Here is a 23,045-nt window from a genome sequence, read left to right on the forward strand (position 1 = left end):
ACCAGTCCAATGTAGCACGTGCTGCCCCTCCCCGTCCAGCTCTCCCCCCTGGGGGAAGCTCATCGGCACCAACCACGCCATCAGCAAATGCCACTACTCCTGTTGCCAGTACCCCACCAGCTGGGGCTGCAAACACGCCGCCAGCAGTCGGTAAGGGATTTAGTTTGTCAGTCTCTTACAAAACATTCGATTTGTTACATTAGATTATGTTGGGTTTTTCTTGATCAACACTGAGATTATATACTATCATACTGATTAGTGTTGGTTGTTCTAAAAATAGTTAATGATTGTTCTATAATAGTTAATGGTGCGGTAACAATCATGTAAACAAAACACAAGCAGGGACCCTTCTGAAATTTCACATGGTTTTGTATGAAGTCATAGTCAACATTGTTCAGATATGAAGTGCAGTGTACTTATCGAGACTGTATGCTCTGCAGTACCTGGCACACCGACTGCCCATCAGAATGGTGCAGTGGTAGGAGCAGCAGGGACCCTGGTGGGCCGCCACCGCCACCGCCGCCGCCGATACCAACTACTGGCACCACTGACGCTCCACCTGGCAACCCATCAGCAGCTGAAACAGCCATGAATGCAAACACTGAGCCTTTACCTCCTGGGTGAGGAACACTTCTTTAGACACTATCGAAGCCTCATGTCTTCATACTTTTTGCTCAATATCTGAAGGAGCAATTATTTTAGTTATGATTTAAACAACATTTTTTTTCAATAAATGAATGGATCGGTAAACAGGCATTATGCCTATATGAATACCTCTCCGAGGTTAGTTATCCAACTTTACAAATTGCTTGTCTCAAATTAGTTTCATTGTTCCGTGTAATTTATTTTGTCAGAGATTTTAAAACTTTGAAATATGAATTCAGAAATCATGTTTTGACTTCATTTGCACTTTTAATATTTTGGCATTTGTTGAAAATAACCATCAGTTTGTGGTATAACTATGTGTATACTTTTGGTATTGTTTGGTTATATTCAGTTAACATGTCTACATTATAAAGGAAATGATCTACCTGTTTGTCTTTAGATGGGAAATGCGTCTTGATCAGCACAACCGCCCATACTATGTTGACCACAACACTCGTACAACAACATGGGAGCGACCACAGCCTTTACCACCAGGGTTGGTTTTATATTGATGACTTTTCAGAAATTGTTCCATCTTTGCTCAGGCATGTCTTTAACTGTGTCGCAGTCCTGGCTTCTGTAGGCCCTCTGTTTGACTCGACCTAAAGAAGCCATGAATATTCAATAAAATGCATAACTCTGCTGTTGAGTTTTCATTTCCCAAGTTCTATATATGGTTGTCTTTGTGTTTTAAACTTGGTTTCATTCTGTTGATGCTAACTTTGTTTGCTATTTGTAGTTGGGAGAGGCGAGTGGACAACAGAGGCAGGGCATACTATGTTGATCACAACTCCAGGACAACATCATGGCAACGTCCGAACACAGACATGGTACAGAACTGGCAGAATTGGCAGGAGTGGAGGAACAATCGTACGTTCGAGCAGCTCCAACGGCGCTTCTTGTTCCCACAGTTCACCCAGCAAGACACCAGTGACCCCCTTGGACCTCTGCCAGAAGGATGGGGTAAGCAATCCACAAGTGGTACAAGTGGTAACCCTAACATGTGGCAGATCTGACTAGGATCGGTCCAATTTTCGATGTAGTGAATGATTGTATTGTTGTATTACCAACAATTGAAGAGTGACATTTTTAGCTTGTTGTCTTTAAACAAACAAGTTATGCTATTCCTGCAACAGCTAAAGGATGCATAAATTAATTAGCAACAAATTGTTTTGGTCACGCAATTTGTGATACGGAGAGGACTTTGGGGGGAAATGAGGTTTAAATTAATACAGTATATGTTGAACACAAGTGCTAGAGAAAGTTGAATATTTTCCTCTTTCTCTGCAGAGAAACGGGTCGATGCAAATGGTCGTGTGTACTTTGTTAATCACAAGAACAGGACGACACAGTGGGAGGATCCAAGAACACAGGGGTAGGTATTGATGATCTTCAGTTATCATTCTGTAGGATCTAAGGTAGTCAAGATCCCGTCGTTAAAGCATTATTGGTTCTGATTATGTAAAGATGGTACAATCTCTTTGTAGCACCTTTTAGATGGCTTGAAATCAGATTCTCGTGAAATGACAGGTATGGTTATGTAGCAATGTGGTTTTTATGTGATAGTGTAGTATTTTATGCATGTATTTCTAGCATAGTGCAAGAGGATCCTCTGCCCGAGGGCTGGGAGATGCGCTACACTGGTGAGGGTGTACGTTATTTCGTTGACCACAATACCAGAACAACTACATTCCAGGACCCCCGAGGAGGGCCATCCAAGGGGTAAGTTCAACCAAAAGATTATCACATGCAAAAGATTTCTGCAATATGTGCATATATACTCATGGAAACGAATAAGGGAACACATGAGAGTACGAGTGTTCCTTTATTGTTTTCCAGGTTTCTTCACTAGGTATCTATTACACTGTGGGTGAAATTCTGGAAATAAATAAAGGAACATTTGTACTTTCATGTGTTCCCTTATTAGTTTCCATGATATTCTTCTGAATAGGCAGAAATTATTCCTTTCTTGTTTTAAAGGCCTGTCTTAAGCCCTTCTTTGCTGGTTTTCTGGTTTTCTAAGTCACAAGGATTGAAATCAGTCATTTTGTGGGTATCAACATGGACAACATACTTTGACCCGGGTAGCATGGGAAACCAGTGATGATATCCGATTGAAAGCCACTTTATAACAGCAACATTTATACAAAAAATATTATGTGCCTAGTTTAGATCACAGTTGGCATCAATGAAAACTGGACGCTGACTAATCTCTGTCAAAACTAGTCACCTTACTATACTGAACCAAAGAGTGTATGTATCATGAATATTTTGAGTATAATTTTTGTGAAATTGTGTGCTCAGTCTTCAACAATAATTATATCCCAAAATATTCATGATCTCTTCTTCATTTTGTTTAGTATGTGTTAATATACATCATCAGGTAAAAAAACTTGTCTTATCCAGATTGAAATCACATGTAATCTGGATAAACTGTCAATTTCACACATGCAATTCTTTTTCATAGAGATCATCCTTGGGGTACATATATGCATTTTCTGCGGCTGAAAATGTCATGTGACAGTTGTATCAATGTTTTAATAAAAATATTGTACAATAAATAAAAATCTTTTTATCTATTATACGTCCCCCAACTCGTAGAGTAACCTCCCTGCTACGCACGCGCAGCCAACCAGGTAAGCAGCTAGGCCCGTATCATCATTCCTTCTGCTGTCACTCAAAGCGTTCACACGTGTTTCGAGTATCCTAGCTGAATTACTTCTCTTGAGAGAAAAAGAATGTCTGAGACTCCAACAACTGTATGTATGGTCTTTATTCATTCTTGACAGAAAAGTTTTATTGACTTTACAGTCTATCATTTCTCATTTATGTGACTTAGTATTAAACTTTACGCTTGCTTTCCCGTGGTTTACGCACGTGTTGCTCTTCCATGGCGCGAAGTTTAGCGTGCCACCTGGTTGTCATATTGCGTTATTAACCAAGTATTTCTTCCCGTGGTCGCTTTCACGTCATTTTCAATATTTTGTACGTGTATATTTATGCTGCTGGTTCCGCTGTTAGCTACATGCTTGCGTGTTTGCTTTCAGGCGTTTACTGGGTGTTCTGTCTGTGAGCAGAACATTCCAAGAGCCGACAAGCACGATAAGTGCTTGCGCTGCCTTGAAAAGGTGAGAGCGGAGGAGTCTGTTCTTCCGCCCTGTCTTCCTCCTGTGTCTCGGAACCGGGGTTCGAGTGGTGTGTCGGTTGCCGGAGCGGGGAGTTCCTTTGGCTCTCCCCTTCCCTCGGTGTTTGGGGCTCTGCCTTCCACCAGGTCGGGGTTCGTATCCTCTTCACGAGGAGACCCGGATTCTGACTTGAGCTCGGGTGCCGAGTCTATGGACGGTGGGGAGGTCGAGGAACCGGATGGCACTTTCCGTTTCTCGTCGGCGTTTCGGGAGCTGCGGCAGCGTATTGCCGAGTATATTCCCAAAGCTGCGGTACCCACCTGTCACTCCTCGGACTCAGTTCCGCCTGCCGGGCGAGGCGTTTGCCCCAAGGCAACCCTCGCAGACACTGCTCCGTATCTTGCCTTCCCTGGTGCAGGACGTGATGGATCCCCTCCTGGTTGGGACACGCCTCCGATTTGATTTACCCGAACTCGTTAAGAGGTACCAGCTGGGGGACGATTCTCTGTTCTTTGTGTTGACGAGTGCGTGTTCACTTCGGTCACCCTCGGGGGAGGCTCGGCTTCCTCTGGTGCAGCCCTGGCTGCCCAGCAAGGGCATTTAGTTCCACCGTTTGCCCTTGCGGGTGCCCCCCTGCGGCAGGCTTACCCGGACTTATGAGAAAGTCTACCGGAATGCCATGCAGCAGGTGCGGGAGGTGATCCATGAGGCCTACCTTTCCTCTATCCAAAGGTCGGCTGTGGAGGCTGAAGGGAGCACTGGGGATGTGTCCTAAGTGCAGGCCCACCTAGCGCACGACTCTTTGCGGTCTGCGGCATCTACGGTGATGTGCGCAGTCATGGGGATGCGCAAGCTGTGGCTGTCAGACCTTGCTAGCACTTCCGTTCCGGCTGGAAGCGACGTTTCCGGGGGCTCAGGTCATTCGGGAGGCTGCTGCTGCAGCTACCTCCTTCAAGGACTTGAAGGCCTTGTTGGAGCATCCGTGGGCTTCTCGCCCCCGCGTTCCTGTAGCGGGTTCCTCCTCCGGGGCGCAGCCTACGCCCGAGTCTACCGACTGGCTTCGGCCGCTGGGCAGGGTAGGAGGAAGAGCCTTCCCGCCAAAGTTAAGGGCAAGGAGCAGTCCTCTTTGTCTGGCTCCCATCAGCCTTTTCGCGGTCGCGGGAGGTCTACCCCGACCTCCCGTTAAACCCGCAGGCTGTCGCCGTGGGTCCAACCCAGTCAGTTCGTCTGCAAGGGACTACTCACGCCCTCTTCCCACACGTCCCAGTGGGGGGCCGCCTCTCTCTATTCCTGCCGGAGTGGGAGAAGGCTACCAGCAACACTTGGGTGCTTTCCACCATCAGTGTTGGCCATCTACCACAGTGGAAGCAAGGCCCGCCAGAATTCACCGGCATACTTTGCACTCTGGTGCCGTCATGTCTGGTCAGGAAGGGTATACTGCGAGACGAAGTTCAGGCTTTGCTGGACAAGTCCGCAATACCACCGGGCGAGGAACAGGCGGGATTTTATTCCACGTACTTCCTCGTTCCGAAGAAGGATGGCGGGTTCCGTCCCATTCTCAACCTCAAGGGGTTGAATCGCATGCTAGAGGTTCCATCCTTCAAGATGGAGACACTTCGCTCGTGATCTCCTCTGTTCAGCCCGGCGATTGATCGATCTAAATCATGCGTATCTACATGTGCCAATTCATCCATCGTTCAAGCAGTACCTCCGGTACTCTTACGATTGGATGGGTTACCAATTCACGGTGCTCCCCTCGGCATATCCACTGCCCCCAGGGTGTTCACCAAGCTCATGTTAGTGCCAGCTACCCTTGCAAGGTCGCAAGGAAGGCGTTGTTACCCTTACCTCAACAACTGGTTGCTCAGCACTCTAACTCAGCCAGCGAGCCTAGATTCTTCTCACTCGGTGATAGACATTCTAGTTCGACTGGGGTGGATCATAAACCTCAAGAAATCCGACCTGGTACCCACCCAGGTTTTTCTCGGGGCGTGGTTCACAACTTACAAGGGTCTTGTCTCCTTTTCGCCCAACCGGGTCACCAGAGTATGGGAGATGGTGTCTTTGTTCCTCTCCCAGCCCAAGGCACCAGCGCGGACTTGGCTCCGTCTACTGGGTCATCTCTGTAGTGTGGCAGTTGAGGATGCGCCCTATACAGGATCTGGAGCAGTGTCTCACAGTCCCCGGGTGGTTGTCTCCTCACCTTCAGTGGTGGACCAATGTCGGGAATCTCTCCAAGGGGATCCCTTTGGAAATCCCGACGCAGTTCAAATCGATGTTCCTCACGAAGCTGGTGGGGTGTTCTGCGTCGGTGTCCGGACTCTGGTCCGAATCCGAAGCCAGTTCATCAACGCCTAGGAACTGAGATCGAGCATCGCCAGGTGGTTCCCTCACGAGCTGGTGGGGTGTTCTGGGCAGTCTGTCGGTGTCCGGACTCTGGTCCGAATCCGAAGCCTGCCTTCACATCAACACCCAGCCAGCTCGGCTACTTGTGCTACTGGCACCGCTATGGCCGTCACAGAGCTGGTTTCCGGTGATTCTCAGGTTTCTGGCTCAGCCTCCTGTTCTATTACCTTTGCGACCGGACATTCTCACTCAGAACGGCGCACCATACCCCAATCCAAGGATTCAGTGGGTGGCTTGGCCTCTGTCAGGTCTAGCCTTGAAGCACGCGGAATTCCTGCAGCAGTTGCAGACACAATTCTGGCTTCGAGGAGGGATTCGACAAACGTTCGACATATGAGGATAGGTGGTCCCGCTATGCGCGCTGGTGTTCAGATAAGGGGATTGCAGATCCCTTTTCTGCAGATTTAGTCCGAGTATTTGAGTTTTTGCAAGCTCGTTTGGAAGAAGGCTTGGCGGCTTCAACTATTCATGGCTACTCCACGGCTATGTCGTCTGACCCGGCGCTAACTGTGTTCCACCCAGATCGTGTCAGTATTCTCCTCCCGGATACTTACCATCCGAAGATCAATCACGCTTTCCATGTGACAGCTCCTATCGAACTTCCTACTCTTACCCAGCCTTCCACATCGGGGACCTCTGCAACGAGCATTCACCCGTTGGATGTCTGAAAGACTCTCAAGGTCTATATCAAACGAACACAAGGGATCCGTACGGGTACCCATCTGTTCTGCTGTTACGGTGGCGGGAAGGCTGGGATGCCGGCGAGCAAACAGACCCTGTCTCGCTGGTTTGTATCGGTCATTTGTGCTGCTTATCAGGCTAAGGGCAAGCCACGTCAAAGGCTTTTGTATCGGCACTGCCCATTGAAGAGATATGCTCTGCCGCTATTTGGAGCAGGCCTAGCACTTTTATCAGGCACTATCAGCTCGATACACATTCATGTGAACGTGCACGTTTTGGCCGTTCTGTTCTCTCCAGTGGACAGTGTCCTGCGACCCTGACCGAGTGAGTCTTGGTTATCTGGACAGTTGACGCTGCTTTCAATTGAGTATTATTGATATATCCGCTGTTGTGTGATCTAACTCCTTTCGATTCTCTCTCGGTTGTGAGTTCGATTTTCCCACTTACGGTGCTCTCTAATAGATCATGATATGGGCGGGTTTTTATATTTTTGCACTGTGTGCGATTTACTGTGCTTAACCTATGAGGTCGGATCTAAGTACTTATCCTCCCTGTCGGTTACCCTCCCATAATGCCTCTCGCGGAAGCTTCGGGACACATGACGGGTGAGTGTTGTGGCGTCTGTTACATTCTTTTTAACGTTCGCTATTTATGTGTACTTTGACAGAATTCCTTCCTCCCTGGCCTCCGGTCTTTGGGAGTCTGAGTTAATGCATATATGTACCCCAAGGACGATCTCTATGAAAAAGAATTAGCTAAACCTGTAGAGGTTTCCAATTCTTTGAAGAGAGTCATCCTTGGGGTGGGGACGCCCACCTCCCCACAATTCTGTTCACTAATTTATTCAGCAGAAGGAATGATGATACGGACCTAGGTGCTTACCTGGTTGGCTGCGCATGCGTAGCAGGGAGGTAATTCCGCGTGGTGGGGGCCGTATAATAGATAAAAAAGATTTTTATATATTGTACAATATTTTTATTAAAACATTGATACAACTGTCACATGACATTTTCAGCCGCAGAAAATGCATATATGTACCCCAAGGACGACTCTCTTCAAAGAATTGGAAACCTCTACAGGTTTACCTAAAAAATTTCAACCCTAGTTTATTCTGATAACTCAGCATACTTCATCAACTATCCACAACAAGCATAGCTGGGTGCTTTTTCCCATTGTGTTTACAACAGGCACAACAAATACACTATACTCCTAAGTTAATTCTTCATTTTTACCAGGGGTTCAAAAATCCCATCGCCCGACGCCCGGGGCAAGTCAGTTTTCATTTCGGGCAATCAAATACTGGTATGTTACTTGTCCGTAGGCTACTAGATAATCTCTGCTTACGGTTTCAAACTGCAAATAAACTTGGATTTCATTTCATATCTGCTCAAAATGTAGCTATTAAATTTTCCAATGATAATTAAGTAGAGTTATCCTTCTTTGCTATTTATCAGTTCTCAAATAGTCCAGTGAACATTAACATCAAATACCATGTTGATTTATTCTTTCATAATTACATCATCATGATTATGTCATAAAAATCAGGGGCGGTGGGGTAGCCTAGTGGTTAAAGCGTTGGCTCGTCGCGCCGAAGACCCGGGTTCGAATCCCCACATGGGTACAATGTGTGAAGCCCATTTCTGGTGTCCCCCGCCGTGATGTTGCTGGAATATTGCTAAAGTGGCGTAAAACCAAACTCAGTCAGTCATAAAAATCAGGGCAAGTGCCCTGTGGCAAGTGGCTTATAAAAACATTTTGAACCCCTGTTCTTACACCAAACAGACATTAGATTGAATGAATTAGCAAAGATTTGTGGTGGGATATATCTTTTGAATAATTCATTCAAGGCATAATTACAGGTAACATACCCATGCACACGTATATAAATATTGTCTCCCTGGGATACTCTTATATTTGACAGTCAGGTTGACCTTATTTTGTGCAGCCGTTCATGTATTACTTCCTGGTATGAGTGCTTTGTTACTTTATTGTTTGCATACAATGTGATAAGAATCCTTGTGACTCTGTTCTTAAGCTTAACTGGCATACAGGAATTCCACATTCTTTTCCTTCAAGGACAAATAGTGTGTTTTTACCCTGTTACAGTAATTGTGTGAATCTTTATTTATACATTATTGGCCATATTCAGTGTTTATTGGCATTGATATTTGATATAGTGTGCTGACTTGATCTATGCTACATGTTTGCTATAAGATTACATGGGGTTGATAAGAGATTTTCCTCTTTTGTGTTTAGATAAAAGAGCTTTTGCATACCTCATTAAACTCTCTGATCCAATACGCACCTTGGCCAGTTATCTTTATATACATCCTGCTCCTTCTCTTTTGTCAATTTTCGAAACACCCAACACTTATGATAGTATCACTGTCTGCATTGTGTATCTCACCTTGAACAGGGGCGGTGGGGTAGCCTAGTGGTTAAAGTGTTGGCTTGTCATGCTGAAGACCAGGGTTTGATTCCCCACATGGGTACAGTGTGTGAAGGCCTTTCCAGGTGTCGCTCGCCATGATATTGCTGGAGCACTCACTCACTCACTCATGGTGAGGTGATCTCCCAGGTTGTTGCTTATTGCATTTGTAAATTACAAAGCTGTTCATGCATGTATTATGTTAAAGTGTTAAAGACACGATTACAAGAAACATTTGTGTCGTGTTATGTTGTGCCCCATAAGAGAATATTGGTTTAAGATATGTTTTGAGGTTGTATATGAACCTGCTGCTTCATTGACCACTTATCTAGATTGACATTGGTCCCTTATGGACCATATTCCCACAGACAGACAGACAGACAGACAGACAGACAGACAGACAGACAGACAGACAGACAGAGAGAGAGAGAGAGATCAGGGCTACAGATAAGGGGCAGACAGGCTTAATGTATGCCTAAAAAAATCAATGAAGTCCTACATAATATAGGTTTTCAAGCGTTTCATGTATGCACATAAATGCCTTTGTACATCTAACATACATGAAGTTTATTAACTGAAAAGTTGTTTAATATTATAAATAACAAACCACATCACCAACTCACTCACACAAAAATATGTCAGTACTCCTTCAAAATTCTCAGTACACCTCCACTTGCAGTATGAGGTGTAAGTACACCCACACTCCCAAAAGTTATCTGGAGCCCTGCCTGCTGTTTGAACGGTGTTTACAGAGCAATATTCCTATAACATGTTCACATTGACGATGTCTCCACAGACCCAAGGGTGCCTATGGTGTGCCAATCCAGTATGAGAGAAGTTTCCGCTGGAAGCTGGGTCAATTCCGATACCTCTGTCACTCCAACTCCCTCCCAGGCCATGTCAAGATCACTGTGTCCAGGGACAACATGTTTGAGGACTCCTTTGCACAGGTAAAGCCATGCACTATGCATGTTTGTTATTGAGGTAACTGAGCTGTCTCTAGTTTATGCTCTGATTTTAGTCAGATTGCTGTGAAAATGCTCATGCTTCCTGCAAGAATAGTTCCAACTTGGGCAGAAATTTGTCACTTTGATAAACAATAATACCATTTTTGATTTCACATGATGTGCTGATGCTTGAATGCATCTTACAGATCATGAGATTACAACCTTATGACTTGAGGCGGAGGCTGTACATCATCTTCAAGGGAGAGGAGGGACTTGACTATGGTGGTTTGGCCAGGTAAGGAGTTTCATTTGGGATTTTCTAATGTTATTGCTAAATTTTAAATTATTTTCCTACTGATGCAAATGTTTCTCTTTGATTTCTTAAGCTATCATGTTTGTTGACCCGTGCATATTTCTTAAATTGAATTATGTTATGACTTTGCAGAGAATGGTTCTTCCACCTGTCTCATGATGTTCTCAACCCCATGTATTGCCTCTTCGAGTATGCTAGCAACAGCAACTACTGTCTACAAATCAACCCAGCCTCCAGTGTCAACCCTGACCACCTGCTCTATTTCAGGTTCATAGGCAGGTTTATTGCCATGGTCAGTTTGAAGTCAACCTCCATGGAGAATACATATGAGCAGCAGTCTTGCCATACGTCTTTTCCAATGTCTTTTGTATCAAGGGATGACTATCTTTTAAACATTGTAAATGATTGTTGTAACAAACATCTTTACTTGAGCTTAATTTCAGACATGTTATTGTAACCATTTACTGGTATGTGATGTATACTGTTTGTGGCTTGCAGGCTCTGTATCATGGGAAGTTCATTGATAGCGGCTTCACCATGCCTTTCTACAAGAGAATGTTGAACAAGAAGCTCACAGTCAAAGATATTGAATCTGTAGATTCCGAGTTCTACACATCGATCCTGTGGATCAAGTAAGTGTGGCTCTTGGCAGGGAGGCAACAACTGTTATTCTTAAGTTTTCTTCTCCCAAATCTCCAATGTGAGGAATCTTAAAAGTAACAAGGATCTCGCTTCCTTTGTCGCCCGACACCAGAGTTCGGAGATGGTATCTTCATTCCTCTCCCCAGCCCCAGGCAACAGCACGGACTTGGTTCGCCTAGCCATAGCGGCGGGCGACGATCTCTGTAGTGTGGCGGGCGCTGCTGAGGATGCGCCCCTCCAGTCCCCTGAAAGTGGTTGACACACCCCACCTTCAGTGGTGGACAAATGTCGGAATCTCACCAGGGTTCCCTTGAAACTCCGGACCAGCTCTCAGCAGTTCAGATACAGATGCCCCTCACGGGTTGGGGCGTCAAGTTCGTCGCTTCCGGACTCTTCCGTCAAGCTCACCTTCACATCAACGGTTGGAGCCGAGAGCCAGCGTTGGTATTCGAAATGCCAGAGAGCATGTCCTGCGGGCTGTGTAGTCCGGCTCTTCAGTTAGACAACCAGACGGCCATGTCGCATATCCTGAAGCAGGAGGCATCGGTAGTCCTCTAGCCCGGGAAGCGGACTTTCTCCTCTGGAGCCACCTTCAGTACGCATTGTCAGGTAATTTCTGTTTATCTCCCGGGTTGAGAACGCGGCGGTGCATGCGCGCATTTCTCTCGCCGGATCCTGGCCCCGCATCGAAAGTGGGATGTCGGCAGGCAGATATTCACAGGTAATCTCCCAGTTGTAATATCGGTCGCTCGAGGTGGATCTGTTTGCGCCCGCGGACGACAGACACCTCGTAATTCTGCTCTCGATAATACCGACCAGAGGGCTGGCTGCCTCCTGTTAGGGATTGAGTCAAGTAAGTGTGGCTCTTGGCAGGGAGGCAACAACTGTTATTCTTAAGTTTTCTTCTCCCAAATCTCCAATGTTCTACACATCGATCCTGTGGATCAAGTAAGTGTGGTTTTAAAGTCTAAACTATTCTTTGACCATCCTTCCAATAGTGATGGTTTTGAGGACTATAACAATATTTGTTGCAATAGAGTACCACTTTCTGAAGTACGGTTGTGAAAAATGAAAACTTGCCATGCTAGGAGAGTTGTTCCATCAACAGGAATGGCCCAATCAAAATGTATTCAGTTTTCAGCTAATAAATGAAAGAGTGAAAACTGATTCTATGGAAAATAGTATTATACAGTCACTTTCATTCAGTTTCGTGTCACTCTTATAAATAAGCTTGTATTGTTTTGTATCGATATATGCTCTTATGATATGACAGTCGTATCACGATGCACCCAATGTTACATAAATTGTTGCACCTATGTTGTTATGTGAGTGAGTGAGTTTAGTTTTACGCCGCACTCAGCAATATTCCAGCTATATGGCAGCGTTCTGTAAATAATCGAGTCTGGACCAGACAATCCAGTGACCAGTAGCATGAGCATCAATCTGCGCAATTGGGAACCGATGACATGTATCAACCAAGCCAGCGAGCCTGACCACCCGATCCCGTTAGTCGCCTCTTACGACAAGCATGGGTTACTGAAGATTCATTCTGACCTGGACCTTCACGGGTCTGTTGTTATGTAGTACTGTTATGCTAGGCAATTCCGCCTAACCTTGGACTGTGTTCACACAGGGACAACAACATTGATGAGTGTGGCCTAGAGCTGTACTTCCAGGCTGACTTTGAAGTCCTGGGCAAGATTGAACAGCATGATCTCAAGGAGGGTGGCGGAGACATCAAAGTAACAGAGGAAAACAAGGAAGAGTACATCAAGTAAGTATATGAACAAATGCATGGTCTCTTCAGACAAATCCCAGGTAACAAATTGACCTGGCTAATGGCATTGTAACCAAACTGTGGTTTGAAGCTCATTATATCACTCTTGTGAAAATATCAAGCCTAAGCCCTTGTCTCTGGATTGGAAAGTCACTTTTCCAGGAACAAAATCTACTTGTCCAGATTGCAGAACAGAAAAGGGTTAATCCATTTAGATTAATCATTTGCTAGACCGAAATCGAACAAAATCCTTAAGATAATTCATTGTAACCTTATACTTAAATGATATATGATATATGACAGCTTGATGGTGAACTGGCGCTTCACTCGAGGAGTTGAGGAACAGAGCAAGGCGTTTCTGGAGGGCTTCAATGAGGTGGTGCCTTTACAGTGGCTGCAGTACTTCGAGGATCGATGAGAGGGAGCTGGAGGTCAGTGGAGGTCCTAGCTCAACAGTAGTATCACTGTACAGCTCACAAGTCCTAGCTCAACAGTAGTATCACAGTACAGCTCACACGTCCTAGCTTAACAATAGTATCACAGTACAGCTCACAAGTCCTAGCTCAACAATAGTATCACAGTACCTCACACGTGCTAGCAACAGTAGTATCACAGTACAGCTCACACGTCCTAGCTTAACAATAGTATCACAGTACAGCTCACACGTCCTAGCTTAACAATAGTATCACAGTACAGCTCACACGTCCTAGCTTAACAATAGTATCACAGTACAGCTCACAAGTCCTAGCTCAACAGTAGTATCACAGTACAGCTCACAAGTCCTAGCTCAACAGTAGTATCACAGTACAGCTCACACGTCCTAGCTTAACAATAGTATCACAGTACAGCTCACACGTCCTAGCTCAACAGTAGTATCACAGTACAGCTCACAGTACGTCCTAGCTCAACAGTAGTATCACAGTACAGCTCACAAGTCCCTAGCTCAACAGTAGTATCACAGTACAGCTCACACGCCCTAGCTTAACAATAGTATAGTATCAGCTCAACAGTAGTATACAGCTCACACGTCCCCTAGCTCAACAGTAGTATCACAGTACAGCTCACCGTCCTAGCTTAACAATAGTATCACACAGCCCTAGCTCAACAGTAGTATCACAGTACAGCTCACAGTCCTAGCTCAACAGTAGTATCACAGTACAGCTCACAAGTCCTAGCTCAACAGTAGTATCACAGTACAGCTCACAAGTCCTAGCTCAACAGTAGTATCACAGTACAGCTCACAAGTCCTAGCTCAACAGTAGTATCACAGTACAGCTCACAAGTCCTAGCTTAACAATAGTATCACAGTACAGCTCACAAGCCCTAGCTTAACAATAGTATCACAGTACAGCTCACAAGTCCTAGCTTAACAGTAGTATCCACAGTACAGCTCACAAGTCCTAGCTTAACAATAGTATCACAGTACAGCTACAGCTCAACAATAGTATCACAGTAGCACGTCCTAGCTTAACAATAGTATCACAGTACAGCTCACAAGCCCTAGCTTCAACAATAGTATCACAGCTACAGCTCAACAATAGTATCACAGTACCTAGCTTAACAATAGTATCACAGCTACAGTCCTAGCTCAACAGTAGTATCACAGTACAGCTCACCGTCCTAGCTCAACAGTAGTATCACAGTACAGCTCACAAGTCCTAGCTCAACAGTAGTATCACAGTACAGCTACAGTATCACAGTACAGCTCACAAGTCCTAGCTCAACAGTAGTATCACAGTACAGCTCACAAGTCCTAGCTCAACAGTAGTATCACAGTACAGCTCACAAGTCCTAGCTCAACAGTAGTATCACAGTACAGCTCACAAGTCCCTAGCTCAACAGTAGTATCAGTACAGCTCTGCGCCCTAGCTTAACAGCAGTATAGTATCACAGTACAGCTCACAAGTCCTAGCTCAACAGTAGTATCACAGTACAGCTCACAAGTCCTAGCTTAACAGTAGTATCACAGTACAGCTCACAAGTCCTAGCTCAACAGTAGTATCAACAGTAGTAGTACAGCTCACACGCCCTAGCTTAACAATAGTATCACAGTACAGCTCTGCGTCCTAGCTCAACAGTAGTATCACAGTACAGCTCACACGTCCTAGCTTAACAATAGTATCACAGTACAGCTCACAAGTCCTAGCTCAACAGTAGTATCACAGTACAGCTCACAAGTCCTAGCTTAACAGTAGTATCACAGTACAGCTCACAAGTCCTAGCTCAACAGTAGTATCACAGTACAGCTCACAAGTACAGCCTAGCTTAACAGTAGTATCACAGTACAGCTCACAAGCCCTAGCTTAACAATAGTATCACAGTACAGCTCACAAGTCCTAGCTCAACAGTAGTATCACAGTACAGCTCACAAGCCCTAGCTTAACAATAGTATCACAGTACAGCTCACAAGTCCTAGCTTAACAGTAGTATCACAGTACAGCTCACACGCCCTAGCTTAATAATAGTATCACAGTACAGCTCACAAGCCCTAGCTCAACAGTAGTATCACAGTACAGCTCACAAGCCCTAGCTCAACAGTAGTATCACAGTACAGCTCACAAGCCCTAGCTTAATAATAGTATCACAGTACAGCTCACAAGTCCTAGCTCAACAATAGTATCACAGTACAGCTCACACGTCCTAGCTCAACAGTAGTATCACAGTACAGCTCACAAGTCCTAGCTCAACAATAGTATCACAGTACAGCTCACAAGTCCTAGCTTAACAATAGTATCACAGTACAGCTCACAAGTCCTAGCTCAACAATAGTATCACAGTACAGCTCACAAGTCCTAGCTTAACAATAGTATCACAGTACAGCTCACATACAGCTCACGTCCTAGCTCAATAATAGTATCACAGTACAGCTCACAAGTCCTAGCTCAACAGTAGTATCACAGTACAGCTCACACGTCCTAGCTTAACAATAGTATCACAGTACAGCTCACACGTCCTAGCTTAACAGTAGTATCACAGTACAGCTCACACGTCCTAGCTTAATAATAGTATCACAGTACAGCTCACAAGCCCTAGCTCAACAGTAGTATCACAGTACAGCTCACACGTCCTAGCTTAACAATAGTATCACAGTACAGCTCACACGTCCTAGCTTAATAATAGTATCACAGTACAGCTCACAAGCCCTAGCTCAACAGTAGTATCACAATACAGCTCACACGTCCTAGCTTAACAATAGTGTGACAGTATGGCATGCAAGCACTAAATCAACAGTTGCATATTTGTACTGCTTACAATAACTAGCATAACAGCAGTACAACAGTATGAAGTACATGTACTAACATAACATAAGCATAACAGTATGGCTTCAAAGCTCATGCATTGCAGAAGTTTGACAATACAGCTCGAAAGCAATATTGCAACAGTAAAACAACAGCAGCATCACAGTACTGACATAGCAGCATAACCTTGATACAGCTCACAGACATTAGCACAACAGTTTGGCCTCTAAGCTGTTATGGTTACACTGTGTTTCTATTGAACATACAAGAATAGATAAAGTTCATGTTGGGAAAGTAATGTATAACATATCCAGACAAGTAGTGTATTAGGTAAACGTTTGGTCCATACAAATAGTGCTATACTCACAGGTGCTGGATATATGTTGTGTGTTAAGTACATCTAATATCAGAACACCCTTGCTTGGCATGTTTCTCTGTGACGAATGTGAAATTATGGCACCACAAGCATGTACCTTTTTGTATTTCAGCTGATGCTGTGTGGCATGCAGGAGATAGATGTGGATGACTGGGAACGTAGTACCATTTACAGGCACTACCAGAGAAACAGCAAGCAGATCGTTTGGTTCTGGAAGGTAAACTCAGATGATCCTTCAATTCCCTGTGCACAGAGTAACTTTGAATCAAATCCTTAATAAGGAGATAGTTACACCTTTAGTCAGATCCCTTGTTATGTCCACAGTTAACCCTTCAATCTCACCCCTAGACATGTCCACAGATTAGCCTTCAGTCTAATCCCTGGATATATGCACAGTTAACTTTCAGCCAGGTCCTTGTTATGTCAACAGTTTTATTAACTTTCAGCCAGATCCCTTGATAGGTTCCTAGTGACAGTATGACCTTCAATCAGTGATTCATATGACTGTTAATCCTTACTTTCAGTTTGTGCGTGAGATTGACAATGAGAAGAGGACACGTCTTCTTCAGTTTGTGACTGGGACCTGTAGACTGCCAGTTGGAGGATTTGCTGAACTCATGGGTAATTCTTTACTGCAACAACATTATTTTGACAGAGACATTTTTCTGATTATATACAGTGTTAGAAATGTTTTAACTATTGTCTTTGTTGCAGCCAGCCTCTCCATTAGATGTGTACAGCAATTCAGATTGGTGTCATTCATCTGTAAACTTTCAAAATAACATTGTTTAATTACTATTTATGAAAACAACAGAAGTATTGTCGCTTGAATGTAAATTTGGATATTATTATCATTTTAGGGAGCAATGGACCTCAGAGATTCTGTATAGAGAAGGTTGGTAAGGAGACATGGCTGCCAAGGAGTCACACGTGTTTCAACAGACTTGACCTCCCACCATACCGTAGCTACGAACAACTTGTAGAAAAACTCAACTATGCCATTGAAGAAACAGAAGGTTTTGGCCAGGAATAATGAATGGCATTTGGTAGATGTCACATAGTATCTATGTACAAAGACAAATATGTCATGAAGATAGTGAGCCATCTTCTATCTGACGCTGACGTACCGGGGTGAAGATAGTCTGTATAGCACAGCTGGAACTTGTGATTTAACATTGGACCTGTACCGGAGATTGTATATACACTGAACTAATCAGTGGATGTATATAGAAGTGATCCTTGGAAACTCACGCCATTTTTTTTGAGCATCTTAACCTTTCAGCGGTGGATGCCATGGACACCCAGAAAGGATTTGATATATTGAGGAAGATGGTGTTGAAAGGGTGAAGGGAGACGACTCTCTGAGTACACATCAAGGAAAGGTTAAGCTATTCATTACTCTGGTAGAATTTTATGATGTTGCCCAAGTTGTAAGCTATTCCTGAGTCTTGCTTGAGTTTGCTAAGTGCAGTTTATGAGAACATTTTATATTGTATCTATATTATACAATGTTATATAAATGGTTTGTGTTAATTACCTTTCAGGCAATGTTATTAATTTATTATGTAAATATTACTAACAGAAGCTGACTTTGTGGATAGCTTGCATCAAGTCCATAATAATATGCAGAATTGATGATGTAAACTACTAGGATATAACTTACTGCTATCAGCAAAAGTGAAATGTTTAAACTTGGAATTTGTAGACCATCTTCAGTATGATTGACGAGTTCCTGTCAACTTTTGGCTTGGTATCAGATGTCACTTGGTAAAGAGAGTCATGAATATGATTGTCAGGAAACCAGAGATGACTGAAATCTGTTGTATGTTTTCTTACTATTTATTTTTGAAATTTAATTAACTTTTTTTTGTTTGTTATGTTCAATTAGTATGACGATTGTTGGTTCGGTATTTCTGTATATTATAATTTGGAGAAAGTATCCCTTTGATTTTGGGAACAAAATATTCATATTGTGACTAGTATCATGCCTTTTATGTGGCAGTGATGCTTTGCCAAGTAGAGAAGGCAGAATGGACACTGATTTGGGATTATATATTGAACACCAGAGCATTAATTATGCACAGTGGGGAAACCAACTTTTTTTCTGTTGGGTATATTTGTTGTTATTAATGCTTCTGATTTTACTGTGATGTATCCTGTTTATTTATTGTGATTTTATTGGTAATCTTTTTCTTTTTCAATTGTCCACCAACAATCAACAATCATATTGATGAATTCAGGGCTTTGAGAGAGTAAATAGCAGAGTGCATTTTCTTATTGTGATGACATGCATGATATCTGCACTGTATCCAGCTCTGAGCAACAACCAGTGTGTAACTATATCAACAAAGGATTACATATTACCTGCTTTCCCCAGTTGAAATGAGGAGTCTCTGAAAGACATGCCTCATGCTAGAGTGACCTTCACCTTAGTACCAGTATGTACAGTCTTATATGTACTATAGCTTGTATACAGGATTGTATTGTATAAAAGTCAGATGTCTTTTTCTATATTTTTTATTGGTTCATGTATGTAACTACAATAACACTGGGTGTTTTGTTGCTCATGCAATAAACATGAATGCTAATCAGTTTTGTATGAAACAGTATAGAAGTAGACCCTGGAATCTTCAGATTATACTCAGAATAATGTAGCTTTTGTTTCTGCAGTCCAAATGTTAGTAAAAAACATTTGAACGTTATCAGTGTAAATAATATATTGAAACAATCTAAATCAGAAGATTTACCAGTGCTGGTGTATTCACAGGGAACAATAAATTGAGATTTCATGAACGTGTCACCCTGTCTTGCCAGTTGCGATATTGTAAATACTTGCATGTCTGACATTGTCATATTATGAATGTCAGACCTATACCTGTTATACACTACAACACTAGTTACTATCTCATACTAAGTTTATTTTTCTCATTGCTATGAGGCATGGTGTTGCTATCTACTGATGATATATACTGAAATTCCTGTATGTGGTCATGTCTTGTCTTACAAGGCTGGAGCGGTAGAGAGGCATCACATCAGTGTTATGAAAAGTTGGGTGATGGTTTAACACATAGTAACTCTGGTTTGGCCTGATTCAGGTTTGTTAGCGATGGCTACTGTATCTTCTCATCTGTTTCTTGCATAATATCAGTCTTTCTGTCTGTCATTATTGGCAGCTTCATTAAGTTCCAAAACAGTGTACGCATGTCTGCTGTAAAATTCATCATTTCTACATTTCTGAATGGCTACAAATCATGAAACTGTTTAAAACTGTGAGTCAATACCTTCCTTTATCCCGTTTTTGAGAGTGTGGTTGTACAAAGCAATCTTAGTGCTGAGACAGTTGTAAATCTGTGTTAAGGTATGGGAGTTACGATCACCTTAGTGCTAAGATAGCTTTGTACAATGGCACCCTGGACTTACAGATTCATCCATAGTCAAAAAGAGGTGACAGACAGAAAAACTGACATTAAATTAAGAATGGATGACGGGAGGTGATTAATGCAGCCAGCTTGGGTCTTGTTTGCCTTCTTACTTGATGAGCCTTATCACTTATTTGAGGTCTTGACTGTTTGGTACTCAAATGTGATACAGCATAACAAACAACAAATGGATCTTATGTGACAAATTAAGACTTGAAAACTTTCAAGACATCCTGTGAATGTCATATTGCTGGTTCAATGTGATAACTGGATGATTACTCCATGCCAACTTTGTACCAGTACTTCTTTAAGCAACTGATTTTAACAGTAACTTGGCTATGTCATTGAGTGATCTCAGAATGTTCCCTCATTTAGCCAATAAATTCTTAACAAACTTGGTTGGTAGTACTGATTTACATATCAACTACAGGACTTCGGATAAAATATGTTTAAGACAGCAGATGGCTTTTGTGAACTTGTTTGGTCCTTTATGTGTCTCCTGCAGTTCAACTTTAGGTATTGATAGTTTGAGCTGTTTGGGTAGTATATCTTGTGTCAGTCTTGGGAATGGTTGCAACTATATATGTTCACTCACTTTAATAGCCTCTACTGTCTATGCATGTGATTCAATCAATTCATGGTAACACCACACTTGTCATTGTGTTCAAGGTTATTTGCCCAAGTTGTTTTACCTTATAGATCTTCCTTTGTGAAAATCAATACACTTTCTTCATACACTCATGCTTGTGTTTATACACTATATCATATGTTGCAATAAACCAAAGACAAGTTTCCTTTGTTCCTGAGTCTGCACAATGATATTGGTGTATATTTCTCAATTGTCTTTCTCTGAACTGTATATTGGTCTCCTTCACACTAGCTGATACTGTGTTTTGTTACACTGGTGGTTGAACTTCATTTATTCAGATAGCTGATAAAATAAACTATTTGGTCCTTATGTCAAAAACAAGGAATTGCATTTCGTGTATGCCATTGACCTCGGCAGACTGTGTTTACAATCATCTATAATCATATTAAGGCCATACCATTTGCTTGTTTTATGGATGAATGTACCGTAACTGTTAAAGACTGAACTTTTGAAAAAAGTGATAGTACTTGTGTTTTAATTGATAGCAACTTTGAGTTCCAGACCTAGCTTTGTAAAGTAGATAATTAGCCATCATTTTCTGAACATTTTCAGTTTAACCTCACATGATCCAATTTTGGCTTCCAGCATATTTTTGGGACAAAAACTAAAATGGTCTGCCCAGTGATAAAGACTATCTTCACATAGCAGCTTTGAGTTTCATTTAATGCTTGTTCTTTTAGAATAAGAACATTTTAATATGTTTTGATGTGAAAGCTTCAGTCATACTCCATCAGCTTTTTCATGCTGGTGGAATGGTGTGTAGTAGTACACTGCTTTTTAATTGTCCAGTAAGTGGACATTTTATCAAATGTTAATATGTTTTTCTTGTACATTTTGTTCTAGGTGAACAGAATACAACTACAGATACAATTAATCAAATCTTTCCATAAACTTTTGCCTAGTTTGTATCATATCAGAGCATTATAGTTGTTTATGTGTTTCATTGTGATTTTTTCCAAGTATAAAAGTGTGAGTCATTGCATATTCCTATCTATGCACATCAGAATATTCAGTTCACAAGAAATGACACAAGATCACTTCAGATATCTGGTGTATGAAAGAAAATGTAAAAAATCTCTAGGATAATGTTTGATTTTTGAATTTCAGATTGCATATCAGATACTCCTGGCTTGTGGCGACGTTTCTGGTAATTCTTTGTTTCACACAATGTAATATAGGTAAAGATTATAATAAAAGTAATCTTGGTATGTAACTAATGTACATATTAAATCAGGAACTCCCTGTGACGTGCACAGACAGGTAATACTGGTATGTATTGAGAGTGTATTAGTAAACTGTCAACACTTGATGAAGCCTATGTTAAGCAGACACCTTCAATGTCTGGTGTACAGATTTCAGCCCTGTCAAAGTTGATTTTGAAACTGTAACCCTACTTTAATTATTTTGGAATCAATTTGTGCTGTGAATAAACTGTTGGCTGAATAGACTTTGCTTCATGCTTTGTCATATTGAATGGATTTAATGTGTTGAAGTTCTTGACACTGGGAAACAATTTGTTATATTTTTGGTGTCCCACACCATATACATGGTAAATTTTGTACTTATTATCTCATGTTATGCACTTTCTCTTGTTCTTACAACCGTGGAGTGGAAATGACCTTTAAACAGACTCTTCTAAAACCTCACCTGAACACAACCCTGCTTCAGGTATTGTTGGAGGTTGTTACAAGAAGTGATGGTTGAGTATAAGGAACTGATGCATCTAGATACTATCAGAAAGACTCTGTCTGCCATGAATTTGATATTATCCTCTACAGAGGTCATCACCATGTCAGCAGCTCGTGCAGCCTTGCAGGAACAATCATCCAGGATTGATTCCAGGTTGTTATGGATCAGATTTCCTATGTTGTCAGCTACATGACAGCTCTTAGGAGATGGGGTTCCCTCAATCACAGATGTTGGGATGAGTAGTTAGGACTTTCAGCACATCACCCTCTGGACAGTCTTCTTCATTGCTCTTGCTAAAGCAGCTTGTATTTCAGAAATATTGTGTGTACATTTTCGTGACAATATTGAGCTGACATGAAATATTAATACACATATCAGTACTGAACATTTCCTTAATGGCAACTTCTTAACAAACCTTAAGAGTTTGAATGCTATTTCTCACTTAAGACTTGAAGTTTCGTAATATTCTTTACTCCAAGAATTGGGGACACTGTAAACATGCTTGTCTCAAAGCTACCAGAGTACTTTGTACACCATAAAATAGAGAGAGTGAATTTTAAGATTTATAGTCGCATCAGTAATATTTCAGCCATTATGTGCCCATAAATAAGAAGACACTGGGGAAAATTTTGTGAATCTTGCAAAGTCTTCTTCTCTGCATATCACTTTAATGGTATCCATTAAATAGGATTATTTACTAAAGGGACTG

At 42.5% G+C, this 23,045-nt stretch overlaps 1 protein-coding gene across 1 annotated transcript; it reads left to right on the top strand.

Annotated features, from left to right (window-relative positions):
- The first annotated feature begins 453 nt into the window (after nt 1-453).
- On the top strand, nt 454-22,094 carry LOC124260348 (NEDD4-like E3 ubiquitin-protein ligase WWP1). The gene is given in 15 exon segments (XM_046694636.1): nt 454-620; nt 1,046-1,141; nt 1,385-1,608; nt 1,936-2,020; nt 2,239-2,367; nt 10,082-10,235; nt 10,439-10,527; nt 10,678-10,837; nt 11,044-11,177; nt 12,821-12,961; nt 13,268-13,370; nt 13,372-13,395; nt 16,692-16,796; nt 17,104-17,200; nt 17,440-22,094. Coding segments are annotated over 15 exon segments (1,746 nt in total). The 5' UTR covers nt 454-588; the 3' UTR covers nt 17,613-22,094.
- The last annotated feature ends 951 nt before the right edge of the window (nt 22,095-23,045 follow it).

Source organism: Haliotis rubra, unplaced genomic scaffold (assembly GCF_003918875.1).
Source record: "Haliotis rubra isolate DU_JTF1 unplaced genomic scaffold, ASM391887v1 Scf76, whole genome shotgun sequence".
NCBI classification, from domain to species: Eukaryota; Metazoa; Mollusca; class Gastropoda; order Lepetellida; family Haliotidae; genus Haliotis; species Haliotis rubra.